This window comes from Podarcis raffonei, chromosome 5, assembly GCF_027172205.1.
Source record: "Podarcis raffonei isolate rPodRaf1 chromosome 5, rPodRaf1.pri, whole genome shotgun sequence".
In the NCBI taxonomy this organism is placed as follows: domain Eukaryota; kingdom Metazoa; phylum Chordata; class Lepidosauria; order Squamata; family Lacertidae; genus Podarcis; species Podarcis raffonei.
In genome coordinates, this window is record NC_070606.1 from 59,716,710 (window position 1) to 59,730,343 (window position 13,634).

Genomic DNA, 13,634 nt, shown 5'->3' on the forward strand with positions numbered 1-13,634 from the left:
TCTTACCCTCTCAAAGTTAGTTAACTGTCAAAGTGAGTCCATGGAAGAGTGAGACAGATAAAGAATCTGGCCCCCTTGGCCAAAAAGATTCCCCACCTCTGAAGTAGGATGACCATGAGAAGTAGTGCTCCAACTGCGAGTGGCAATTGAGGTCCCTCTTGTCAAAACAGGAATGGTAGCCCTTCCTGGTGTTCTGGCATTTCAGATCTGAGCCAAGTTCCGTGCTTGTGGGCAGCACACTCATTCTGTACTCACAAAGCAGCTCCCCATGGCTGTGCCATGATAACAACTTCAATGAAGGTAATTAAGGTGCCAGAGAAGGAAATGCCGTTAAAGAAGGTGCCCTTTTAAAGAAGGTGTCCCGCGGTGCTACTGAGTTCACCAAGCTTGCTTTGTTGTGCATAGGAGCATCTACAGGGCCCTGACCTAATTAGGCTCACTCTGAGGGCACTAATTGGTTTGTAGAATAAATGAGAATAGGAATGGGTGGATTGCCTTGTAGGAGATCCTCACGACACACAACGGACCAGGCCTGCCTTACCACCTGGGATATGGCTTCTGAAACTCTTAGAATCTGCAGGACTTCAAGGGGAGGGGGGACTGTTGTGCTCCCACTGCACTGCCACACTTAGAACTGGGTAGATGGATCATATCCCCATGCCTGGCCCAATAATGAGCTCAAACGAGAGCAAAGAAGATGATACCCAGAAGCAGCAAAGCTTTGGTGCCTTGGTGTGGAGTTGTCTTGAACCATGCTGACCAGAGACAAGATGTTACCCTCACAAGAGACCAGGAAAAGGGCTGCATCTAAATAAAACTGCTATAATTACCCGCTGCGAGAATATTCATGGTACTGCCTTTTATGCAAAGTTGCTTAACTTCAGGTTCAGCATCTCTCTGGGTAGCTAGGGGAGCACCCCCTGCCCACCAAGTTTCTGCTGCACCTGATGCTCATAGGAATCTTCCACATTCACATTTTACACCACATGCCATCCCCATTCTTTTCTAGGTTACCCTGCAGTCAAGCATAAATCTGAAAGAGTATCCTGCACATGAAGCCCCGTCCCAGCCTGTCTGGCGACAGAGGGAGACATTCCTCAGAGGAGATCAAGAGACAGCAAATTGGGTGGTGGTGGTGGTGGGGAGAGCAGTAGGTCAGCCTTCCTCCCCCTCCAGATGTTTGGGACCGCAACAAGCTGTACTTGTCCGGGGCTGACGTGAGTTTTGGTCCAAGCCATCTGGAGAGTGCCAGGTTGGGGGAGGCTGGAGGGAGGCTAGGAACAGAGACTATGGGGCTTGAGCAGAGGCTCTGGGGGAGCCCAGACAGCAATTGCACAGGAGCTGCAAGGCAGGCTCAAGGGTCCTGACTCTCTCCTACAGACTTTGTCCGTTCTGTTTCAAGCTGCTTTCTGCGTAAAAGCAGAAAAGAAACAGAAAAAATCGCAAGGCCTTAAGAGGTGCAAGGAGGGAATATCCTGCTTGACTGCAATAAATCCAACCACTCAGCCCCCTTGTTTCCCCCCAGCCTAAACAGCACGTTCCAGTGCTGCATTCTGGTGAATTATTTAGCATCCCCTCCAGCTTTTTACTTCCCTTTGCACCCCCCACCAAAGCAATGGACACCGTCAGGCTGCTGCAGCGGAGGAATGAGGAGCATTCCAGCCAGCATTAAGTGTGTAATGAGGAGGGGTCTGTGTGTGCGTTAATGATCAGCCCCTGTTCCAGTTGAGCTCCCATTCCCTCCCCTCCCCTCCTGCCTTTATTCTGGATAATTCAGAACCTCACATGCAGAGATGAAAGGCACACACAGTGCCTGGGCTGCCATTCCCTTGTCTGTCTCTTCCACCCCATGTTCAAACCCCTCCCCAATTGATCTCCCCTTTATCTGCCTGGTATTCTGCTTTTGCCATGGATATTGCCTGAGTGGGAAGGGTTGATCATGGGGAGAGGATTTCTCCCCCCCCCAATGGATCCTCTTTCTTCACCCCTCATTAAACTGTCGAAAGAGGGGGCAGAGGGAGAGATGGGAAAGGACAGCCACCAGGGCTGCAGGCTTGGCTAGAGACAGCAAGCCCCCTCCTGTTGGAAGAGGCGGCAAGGGACACTCAAGACTCCACGGTCCAGATTCCATCCTCCACACCCACCTCCTCTGGCTCCACAGAGCTGTCTCAAAGCTCGCATCCTCAGTTCAAGCCCATTTCTTCCCTGTAGAGCTGTACTCTGGGAGCTGTAGTTTGCTACGGGTGCTGGGAATTGTAGCTCGGGGTATGCAATTTGCAGTTCCCATGATTGTTTGGGGAAAATAAATGTATAGCGTGGGTGCACCCTTATCGTGTCAGATACACTTACGTGGAGTGGCCAGTTATACAAGGGGTAGGAAAGGGGGCTACGCTCCTAAAGAGGACTTGACCCTCTCCTCTCACTCCTAAGCTCCCATTTCCAAGGAAGGGCCCCCAAAAGGCATCCATCTAGCTCCACAGAAGAGGAGGCAGTTTCCCCAGAGAGTCTTACTAGAGCGGACAGAACACGAACACACACACACTGCATACAGATAAGTGGAGAAAATAAGCAGCCCCCGCCAGCCGGCCCACAGGAGATTCACACTCGCGTGAACGCGCCAGCACACACATACGCGTCCACGGTGCGTGCTCCCCGTTTCTGGAACCTCGCCGAGCAGCCAGCTCGTGCAGCTAAAGTTAGCCTGGTCCCGGGCATCTCACGCGCTGCAAGGAGGCGCAGCGCAACGGCCGGATTGCGCCCAGCAGGAATCCCCCCCCCCCGACCCGCGCTGCTCTAAACCTGACCCGGACCTGCAGGCCACCGGACTCTGGTGCACGTGTGAGAGGCGGAGTGGGTTGGGGAGACGTTACACACCCACCCAATGGTTTGGGAGGGGGGCACACCCGCACGGGCGCGCGCCGCAGTTCCCTAACAAAGGCAATCGAGTGATTGTTCCCGAAGACTCCGAAGGGATCTGCGGCGGCTGCCTCAGCCCGACCCAACTCCCTCCCCACGTCCCGACTTCCCCCAGAGGGATCATTGTCTGCCCCCCATCTCGGACCGTCTGAGCGCGTCTCGCGGCGGCACATCCTAAGCGGCGGGGCTCCATTGTGAGGGCGGGAGAGGGGGTGTGGCGGCCGGCAGCGGCGGAGCCCCTGCCCGAGAGAGGGGCCACCCCCAGGACCCCCGGGGTCGCGATCCGCCCCGCCCCCCCAGCACTTACAGCCTTTCTGCGCTCCTCGGGATGTTCTTGGGGACGCTGCGGAGCCCCAGCCCGTGACAGTCGACGGTGGTGCCGCTGCAGGCGCACGGCGCGGGACAGGCGCTCGCCCGGACCCGGCAAAAGGCCGCCCAGGCCAAGAGGCAGGCTCCCGCCCGCAGCCACACGCCGCCCGACGCCGCTCGCTTCGCGGGAGCCATGCTGCCTGCGCTGGCTAGCGAGGGGCTGCCCCGCACATGATCGCACGGCGCGCTCGCCCAGGCGGCGTGGAGAGGCTGCCTTCTGGCGCAGGCGGGCGACCCCGGCTCCTGCTGCTTCCACTTCGCGCCTTCGTCGCCTGTCCGGGTCGCAGGAGGAAGAAGCTCCGGCCGCCCGGGAGGGTTAAGCGCAGGAACACGCGCTGCCTTCGCGTCTCGCTGCCTCGCTCTCAAAGACACACATCGGGAGCCCCCGTCTCATCCATCAAGCCCAGACAGCAGGAGCAGCCTTGGCTCCGCCCCCGTCCCCCCTTCAGTCTCCTCACCCGCCTCGGGCGCACAGATCTCTCCCCGCCACCGCCACCCACCCACCCACCCTCTTCTCCGACAGAGGGCCGGGAGGGGGCGAAACGGGACAAGAAAGGCGCGCACTGTCTGCCCAGGGAGCAGAGAGGAGGCTCCCACATAACGCACTCGCGGAACCACCAGCCAATTGGCAAGACACTTCCGCGGAAAAGAGAGCTACACACGCGAGTGTACACACACGTACGTGTGTATACACACACACCCAGCGAAGCACACGCTCTGAGAGTCTGTTGTGGAGAGACGCAGTCGCGCGTCCTGTAAAGATGCATATAGAGAAATACAGGCAAAGAGCGTCCGAAAGTAGCAGGACAGACAGAGAGGCCCAGAGAAGAAGAGTCGCCCTCCGTACTCAGGCACACACACAATGGGATTGAGGTGTCCTTTGTGATAAACAGGTTTTTTCGTGTATGATTTCTGTTGATAGGTTGTGTTTTGATGTAAAACTTTGAGGTCACAATCTGATCTATAGGTAAAGGTAAAGGTACCCCTGCCCGTACGGGCCAGTCTTGACAGACTCTAGGGTTGTGCGCCCATCTCACTCAAGAGGCCGGGGGCCAGCGCTGTCCGGAGACACTTCCGGGTCACGTGGCCAGCGTGACATCGCTGCTCTGGCGAGCCAGAGCCGCACACAGAAACGCCATTTACCTTCCCGCTAGTAAGCGGTCCCTATTTATCTACTTGCACCCGGGAGTGCTTTCGAACTGCTAGGTTGGCAGGCGCTGGGACCGAACAACGGGAGCGCACCCCGCCGCGGGGATTCGAACCGCCGACCTTTCGATCGGCAAGCCCTAGGCACTGAGGCTTTTACCCACAGCGCCACCCGCGTCCCCTAAAATCTGATCTATACAAGAACACAAAACAAACCATATTGGCTTTTTCCACCATCTCACCCCATCAGTGAGTCCACCCAACTCCCCTTGAATAAATGAGTGCTTTTAAAGGCTTATTAGCTCTATTTCCAGGGTGAAACTTACAGGGTGGTGTAAGTTTCAAAGGAAGACTCTTTGAAAGTGAATTGGCAAGCTAGGGTGCCATGCCCTTTTGGGAACAGAAGGGAATCTGAGAACACCCTGAGCTTTCAGTATCAATGAGGCTGAAAAACAAAGGGATGTAACCTTAAGATACCTGGAATCGCATCAGCTTCTCAGGTGTAGTGGGGTGTGGGTGTGGGTGTCCAAGCCCAATACTAGGCCACCACTGATTATCTCTCATCTACTCCTATATTGACTGTTGATGTCGATTATAGACAGGTAACCCACCCACCTGGGCATGCTGGTGTCCTCCCAATAAGAGTTTCCAAGCACCAGTCTAAGATCTCAACTCCATATTCAAATGGACTAGAATCTGGGTGCCATCTGCTTATTAATGGCACTTCACCAAAAATCTCCTAATGACAGCTCCCAGAAGCCTCATATAAATGTTAAATAGCACTGGGGCAAGATGAAATCCAGTGGGACAGACACCACAGGAAACCTCCCATCATGCCAGACTTTCTGGAAACAGCTCTAGAGGTAGGAGTGCAACCAGTGCCCTCAAGCCCCACCTCCTCCCTGAGATGCTCCAGAAGGAAACTATGGTTAACAGTATCAAAAGCCACTGGGAGATTGAGGAGAATGAGCAGGGTCACACTCCCCTCAAATCTCTCCTGACAAATGTCATAAACCAGGGTGATTAAGGCAGCTTAAGTGCCACAAGCAGACCTAAAGCCAGACTTGAATGTCTCCAAGTAATCAGTTTCCTCCAAGCAGGCCTGAAAGTAGACTGGCAACTCTCTATTCTCCACGGCAATAATTGTTAACACTTCTGGGTCCAGGGAGGTCTCCTTAAGGATGGGACAGACCACTGCCTCCTTCATCTACCCCTTCTCCAGTGAAGTCCCTGAACCCACCCAGTCTACTCCCTACGACTAGCTCTAAGAAACCAAGATAGGCAAAGCACAAGGAGGCAGGTGGTTGGCTGCACTTCTTAAAGCAACTTGTCCACATCCTCAGGCTGCAATAATGTAAACTAATCCAGTATAGATGGAACAGGCAGTACTCTAGACATCCTCATTGGACTTGCTCAAATTGTAGCATCCAATTTTGTCCAAATCTGAGCAATTCTGCCTCTAAACAGCAACAATAACTCTTCAAATGCTGCTGATTGATCCCATCTCCAAAGATCCTGCTTGTTTGCCACAAATGTTGGTCTCCACAACCAATCCATGGGTAGCATTCTGCTTACTATTTAGGGTCATTCTGCTTACTATTTAGGGTAGCCCACAATTTATTTGTCTGTTTAGGTGTATATTACATCCCACATACCTATTCATTATGCAAAAAGGCAGACTCATTCATTAGGCAGTCTTAGATTCTGACTGGTGGTAAATCTGGAGCCTACGGTACTAGATTTGGCAATCTTTTGGTACATTTTCCTTATTAGAAGCAGGTGCAAATTTGGCAGTGAGGAGAAAACATCTATTTGCATGCAATGCAGATACAGCACCAACTTGGAAGTCTTCCTTAATGACAGCTAGAGAGAGAGGCTAACCATATGCACATGTGTAGGGTTGAGAAAGACACAGCCAACTTGGCGTTATCACCTCAGTCAACAAAAAAGCAAATTCTAGATTAAACTACTGAGTTCTTATTTTGTTGAATATGACTGCCTGATAAGGCTAGTGCCATTTTTAAGGTGCTCAAAACACGAATGAAGGGACAGGATATCCAAAGAGGTATTCACCTATACAACAATATATAGCTTTCTCCACTTTTTATTCTGTTTACTCTAAATTGCTAAGGGCTGTCCATTTATCTTTAAGCACATGGGTATCCTAGGTACAATTAAGGTGTATTCAGCATGCATAAAGACATGCATAATTTGAGCAGTAGGCTCACTGTGGAAACACACTCACTAATTTTTGTTCTGCAAAAGGTACCATTTTCACTCCCAGATCAAGCTCAAAGAAAACTCATCATTGTTATACTTTCCCGGGTTCAGGGAGGTCTTCTTGAGGAAGGAGTACAGCACTGCCTCTTCCAAAGCAGTTGGTACATTCCCTTCCTGAAAGGTGGAATTAGCCACCTACAGTCATTCCCCCTTGACTAGCTCTTACAAGCCAAGTGCAAAGGTTGAGATTTCAGGTGGTAAGCCAAACACTTTAAAGTATCTTGTCTACAAACTTGAGCCTCATCAAGAGAAACTCATCCCAAACCAGACGAGAGCAATCTAGACCAGTAGTCTAGACCTTTTCAGGCCCAGGACCCTTACTGGAAACCTTACTAGGAAATAGTCGGTCTATGACACCAAGGTAAAACTTGTGGTAGAGCACCCAACAGCAGCAAAAGTGAAATACATATACAACTCCCAGCCCACCTGTTCCTCTGAACCTCAGGTGAGGATGATTTTCAAGGCTATGAGTAATTACTTTGAGTTATGGGAGGAGAGGATGCATCTAGCCTACACCCGTCCTTCCCAGGGAGCAGTGGAATTGGCTTCCTCCACAGTTCTCCTGTGACAGGTGTGCAAAGCTTGAGAACAAAGTGATCTAGGCACAGTGAAGGGAGAAAACCATCAAAACAACGAAACATAATTACGACATTCAAAATTATCAACAATTTTAACTTTTCAGCTCTTCTTTGACTTACCACCTAGCACTTTCACCTTTCCAAACTAGTTAAGAGCTTTGCTATGCTATGGCAATACAGTAACTTACCCTAAATAGTAAGGAAAGAATTAAAAAAGAATATTAAGGCTACCAACCAAGCAGAGGTTCAAAGGAACAGGTTTCTGTGGACTCGGAGGAGTGTTAAGAGATAAATTCTAGATACTTTGGTAGGATCTAGATAAATGGGGGGTTTTTTTGGAGGGAAAAGGCTGAATAATAAAATGTTTATGTTTAAACATCACCAGCAAATAAGCAAAAATAAAATAAGAAAATTGTGTATATAAAACTTAAGATTGTTCATAAACCAAAGCCCCAGCCTTAAAGGACTAGTTAAGAAGGAAAATGGCCAAAGCAGCTCCGAATCTGAAGAAGGGACAAATTTAAAGCAAGAAATCCCTTTTCTTAAAGAGAAGGCAAAATAGTAAATGAAAGGTCATGGGGCAGACACCTGCAGAAACAGGTTTCCATTGTTCTGAGGAACTGGCATGTCTTTGAGCCTTATCAGGGCACAAGGAGACTTGTGAAGGTCACTCAGAGCTGCCAGCTGCAATTGAGTAAAAATATTGTAACTTCTTCACAATGGTGTATTTTCTTAATTTGACTAAGGCCTTGTCAGCAATTTCTATTTCTTAACATTGCAGAAAACAGGCAGAGGACATTTCTGCCCTCAAGACAAAAAATTAGGCCTGCTTAAACCATGACCAAGTTTTGCCTCTACTCCACAGCTTTTTGGAAAATGTTGGGATAGGGTCTGACTGGAATCCTAAAGAGATAAACCATGTTTTAAAAAGAGATCCCACTACTTATTTAGGAACTTCATAAAAAAAGAATGAACACTGTAAAGGGAAAATTTTTATTATATATTATAGGACATCAAATATTATGCTAAATATAAGATTTTTAATCGGACTTGTAGGCTATATTATGTTTTAAAGAAATGTAATCTGAATCCTGATATACTGTTCATGGGGGGAGGGGCAATTTATATTCAATATTTATATATTTATAGTTATAGTTATACTATAATCAATATTACTTTTGTAACATAGCTTGGTTGGGAGAATTAAACAAATTATTAAATAAAAAATATTTAGGAACTTCTGTCAGTCAGAATTGTATCACAACAACAGTAAAACTGAGGCGTGGGAGGAGGGAAAGAGCTTGACTTGTTAATTAATTAATTAATTAATTAAATTTTATCCTGCCTTTCCTCCAAGGAGCTCAGGATGGTGTCTGTGTCCCACTACTCCACTCATGTAATCTTTACAACAATCCTGTGAGGTAGGTCACCCAATGATGGCTCCATGAGTTCTTCCACAGTTAGGTGAGAAGCAAGAGAACATTATTAGCCCCCTTCAGCAATGGCAGTTCCAGAAAGAGACAGCAGGAGTTAGCCAGGATCTCTCCCTTTAATTGCTGCAGAAGGGTCAATGGGGTTTGTGCACTATCTGGTTCCATAGAGAGTTTTAGAGGCCTTGCTGCTGTAGAAAATGTAATTCTTAATCATGGAAGTCAGTAACTCTGCAGAAGTTCAGTTAGGGTGGGCTAGACTCTTTTTTTTTGTCCTGAAGGCAACACAGAGTGACAGCATGAAGAAATACAGCAGGCAGTTTTGGCAGCAGCAAGTAGAAAGCTAGTCTATTAATCAGTAAAATAACCCTGCAAGGCTTCTTTGTTGGAGAGAACCCAACAGAACAAGCAATATAGAGAGAAAGGGACTTTGGAGGCAAGTGGGACTGAAACAGCTGAAGTCTGAACCATCAGCTTATAGTGGCTCCAGCCCCAAACCTCTCCATGGGCCCTTGGTTTGAATTATTTGCATGGCAAAAGAAAATATTAGAGAGTGTGCACAGGAGTTTGCTGTGTTGGATTTCAGTGCACAAGGGAAGGAACTCTGTTAACTCCTGAAAAGGCTTCTGTTTAGAATATGCTATCATTGTTAAAAGATGCTAAATATTCAGTACTTACCTTCCTCTCTTGGGTGCACAATCTCCTATCTCAGACTCTGGGGCAGCTGTTCTAACAATAGGCAATTAACTAAGCAACACCTTCCCACCCCTTTCATTGGTGAGTAGCCGTGCTATTTTGCTTTCCCACTTCCATCTCTTAATAAAAACGCTGGAACGATATGGAAGGAAAGGTGTATGAGGAAAGGCTGGAATGCTAAGCCTCATGCACAATGTTCACAAACGCTGCAGCCAAAGAGAAAACTGTTTGGGCCTTGTTGCACCATGTGACTACTACAACACAAAGGTAACACAACTGGCATGCTTTGCTCTTGGCCCCTGGGGCCATCGACAGAAATTTGGGAGTCTAGCTGGTCTATCTTCATATTTCACTGCTTCCTCAACCTTGGGCTTCCTACTTAGGTTTCTGCACCCCAAAACTTTCCTTGATAAGGAAAACATCTCATTTCCTACAAGCCAGTTTAATGCTGCTTCTTCCTTACCTAGTACAGTGGTACTCGGGTTAAGAACTTAATTCGTTCTGGAGGTCCGTTCTTAACTTGAAACTGTTCTTAACCTGAGGCACCACTTTATCTAATGGGGCCTCCCGCTGCCGCCGCCATGCAATTTCTGTTCTCATCTTGAAGCAAAGTTCTTAACCCGAGGTACTATTTCTGGGTTAGCGGAGTCTGTAACCTGAAGCGTCTGTAACCCGAGGTACCACTGTATATATACACAAGCACACACCATTCACTCTGAAGGGAGCTAGTTTGCAGGAATATTCACACTATACATTTAAAGCACATGGCTTCCCCAAAAGAATTCTGAGAACTGTAGTTTACCTCTCATACAGCTACAGTTCCCCAGCACCCTTAACAAACTACCATTCCCAAGATTTTTTGGATGAAGCTATGTGCTATAAATGTGTGGTGTGGTTGTGACTTGGAAAATGGTGTTGGTGCTGGGATACAGTAACAGTGGACATAGAGAAGAGGGAACCAATTGCATTATCATTACATAATCAGCTGTAGGCTGGACAATAGGTTTGGGCATAGACACAAGTACTATGCACCTTGAATAGGTCGCTAGATAGGAACAGATCTCTCTCTCTCTCTCTCTCTCTCTCTCTCTCTCTCTCTCTCTCTCTCTCTCTCTCTCACACACACACACACACACACACACTCACCCACCCAAAAACATCTCTGAATAACTATTTGTATCTGCAGATTAAGCTTCCTCGTGCAGTTTAGCATTTTGCAACAGTCCTCCATCTCATTTCTCCTATCCAACCATCTCTCTTCCTATCTGATTTGTTATAATTGGACATGGAGTGCTGTGCGGTTAAGGGGGAGGGAGCTGAGGCAGATTGGTCAAGTTTGTGGGGTACCATCTCCATGGAGACTGCATTCTTTGTTTAATGCTTCTGACATACTTCAAAGGGCTTTGGGTTTGGAGCAGGCCCTGCTATGGCTCTCGAGATGTAGGAGGGGAAGCTGTTCATGTGCATATCGGTGCAGCTGGAGTCAGAATAGCAACATGTGGGACAGGCCCCACGGAAGCTCGCTGGTGCTAACTTAGAGAAACAAGGAGTCTGACCTAACCTGGGATACCAGAGGGACTGGGGCATGTATACCCCCACCCACGCTTAACCAGATCCTTGAGGACTGAGCTTTGCAGTTACCTAGCAACTGTAATACACATTCCCTTGCTGGGCAGCACAGCTTCAGAAGTCAGTGACAGTCAGGACAAGGAAGGGGTGTGTGTGTAGAACCGGGGAAAGCAGAGACCCAAAGCTGAGGATGGGTGCAGAGCTATTTTTCCTCCAGGGCATATAATCCTCTCAGGCCAGCCCTGCCAGATGCTCAGGACTCCTATACTCCCCACAGTGGATCTATGAACTATTCCTGCCTTACTGATTATGGTGGGTGTCCCTGTCTGTTCCCACCAGAGTAAGAGAAGAAGGGGGGGTGTCACTGAGGATTTCAGGGTTGAAAGTAGGAATGTCGAGGAAGCAAAAAGCATGCTGAATGTAAGAGGCTACTCTACCCTCCACTTTCAATCAGAACAACAAGGTGCTCATATTGAGATGCGGCCAATGGATTTTCATTTATTAATTTTTAAATTTTACATCCCACTCTTGGTCAGAAGACCTCAGAGCAGGTTACAACACTAACAAATAAGAACTATCAGAAAACTATAGACCAACAATTTATTAACGACTTTAATAAGCTTTTGGGTTAGTAAGTGAAATTGAGCTTTTTGTCTATCAATTACCAATTTTGGATTGGATTATTACAATGTAATTGGAAAGCCTTCTGTAGAAAAGCCAGCAAGTCCTGCCAGAAGCTCAGAGAGAGGTCTGGCTACCATTCACTGCACATACTGCACATTTTTCCACTAGGCTAATCCATCATTGCTTCCTCATGTTCAACTTTCAACATGCATAACAAGTGGGTCACAAAACCTCTGCTTCTGATGCATCATCTGGAGATAATGAAGACCAAGATTCAAAAGTTGTTGAATAACAATATTAGTATCAAATAGCTCACATGCAGATAGATTAGACACAAGTAGAACTGAAAGTCACACAACACAGCACATGTTTTCTGCAGTAATGTACCTGGCTGTAGATCACCAAGTCTTGATTGTAGCTATAGACAAGTGGCTTGTTACTGATCTTTTAAACTCATGATTGAAATGCCTTTGCCACTATATGGTCTTTGTGAAAGAATTAAGATTTGCTAACCCTTCAGTGTTTTCTGATGCAGGAAGTTTGCCAATAGCAACACCACAGATGCAACATTAACCAAATCATTAAGTATTTAGTTGACATGGGGTGGTGGAATAGTTTGAGTGCTGGACTTGGTCTGGGAAGATCCGGTTTCAAATTCCCACTCACCCAAAAAGCAGATTGGGTGACCCTGGACAAATGTATTGTGTACTGTGCCTTGCCTTGCTTTTTCATTTGCTTCACCCAAGACCAGGTACTGGATCTGTATTGATCAATCAAATCCTTTATTCTCCCACAAGACTAACATAATTCAAAGAGATCCTCAAAAGCTCTGAGCCCATTTTCCCCGTCCCACCAGTCATTATCCACATATTTACCCCTTAGTGAAACCAGTGAAATCAATTGCTTTTTACGACAGAAGCAGAACCTTGCTTTCATATTCAACTAGGGCAGTACATTATTCCTCTCATGTTCCTGGCGGAGGCACAATTAAAATTTTCACAAATTTTAGTTCTCTTCATAATTTATTATAGAAATCTCTTCCCACCATTCCTTTCCTACAAAGTCTCTTTATAGAAGTTTGAGATGTGTCATTACATGACTATAATTTGATTGCTGCCTTAATGGAATACATCAGGTTCTACATTATATGCCATTAGGAAAGTAATTTCAACAATCATTACCGCTATTCATTTTTTGTCTTGTCACACCAGCACCCTCTTGAGGCTGGCAAAATTATTGCACACAACGTTCTCTATAAAGCAGGGGCAGCCCTCCAGGTGTTGTTGGACTATGACTCCCATCAGCCCCCACCAGCAGAGGCAATGATCAAGAATCATGGGAGCTGTAGTCCAACAACATGAGAACCACCCCTGCCATAAAAAGATACGGAGATGGACTTTTAGCCATAGCATCCAAGATCTACTCTGAAAGTCTCTTTCCTGATGAAACAACGACTGAGAAAATGCAATGAAAGGTGTGGCTCAAAGTCCTCTGTTTATTTGCAAGGCCCCCTATCATGAGCTCTTTGTGTAAAAGGTTATCTCCAACAACTTTGACTTACAGCTACTAAGACAGAGAACCAGAAGATGTCAGGGAAAAGCACCTCTGAGCACTTGTGAGCAGCATGGTATGAGTGAGAAGGAAGACCAAATAAAAGGGGCTAGAAAAAGTAGGACTTACCTGAGACAGGGATCAGTTCTGGAGTCTTTTTTCCAGTCCTAGGCTGAGCCTTGGAACATGTGGCTAAAACACAAAATGAGTGCTGGACCTGCAGGATAATTTCTCTCATCACCCTGAGCTCAGATATAAACAAGACTTCCAGCTCAGAATGTGCAGCTTCCACAGTTCATGTTCACACTAACAAACATGTTTTAGCTACCGCATGAACCAGTTTGCTTTATGGCTATAAGGTGCGGCATATTGCGTACCCATGAGAAATGTAGAGGAAGAAAAGTAGGTAATAAATAGCAGAAAGGCTCTGGGCGGCCCTAGAATTTGGAACTCCCTTCCAAGTGAGACCCATCTT

At 47.3% G+C, this 13,634-nt stretch overlaps 1 protein-coding gene across 1 annotated transcript in view; it reads right to left on the reverse strand.

Annotated features, from left to right (window-relative positions):
* The window catches only part of SLIT1 (slit guidance ligand 1), a 119,338-nt gene extending 115,617 nt beyond the window's left edge, over positions 1-3,721 (reverse strand). Inside the window, exon 1 of the mRNA XM_053389472.1 lies at positions 3,224-3,721. Within this exon, the coding sequence (XP_053245447.1) occupies positions 3,224-3,420 (197 nt within the window). The 5' untranslated portion in view covers positions 3,421-3,721. The remainder of the gene's footprint in view (positions 1-3,223) is intronic.
* Between the last annotated feature and the right edge of the window lie 9,913 nt (positions 3,722-13,634).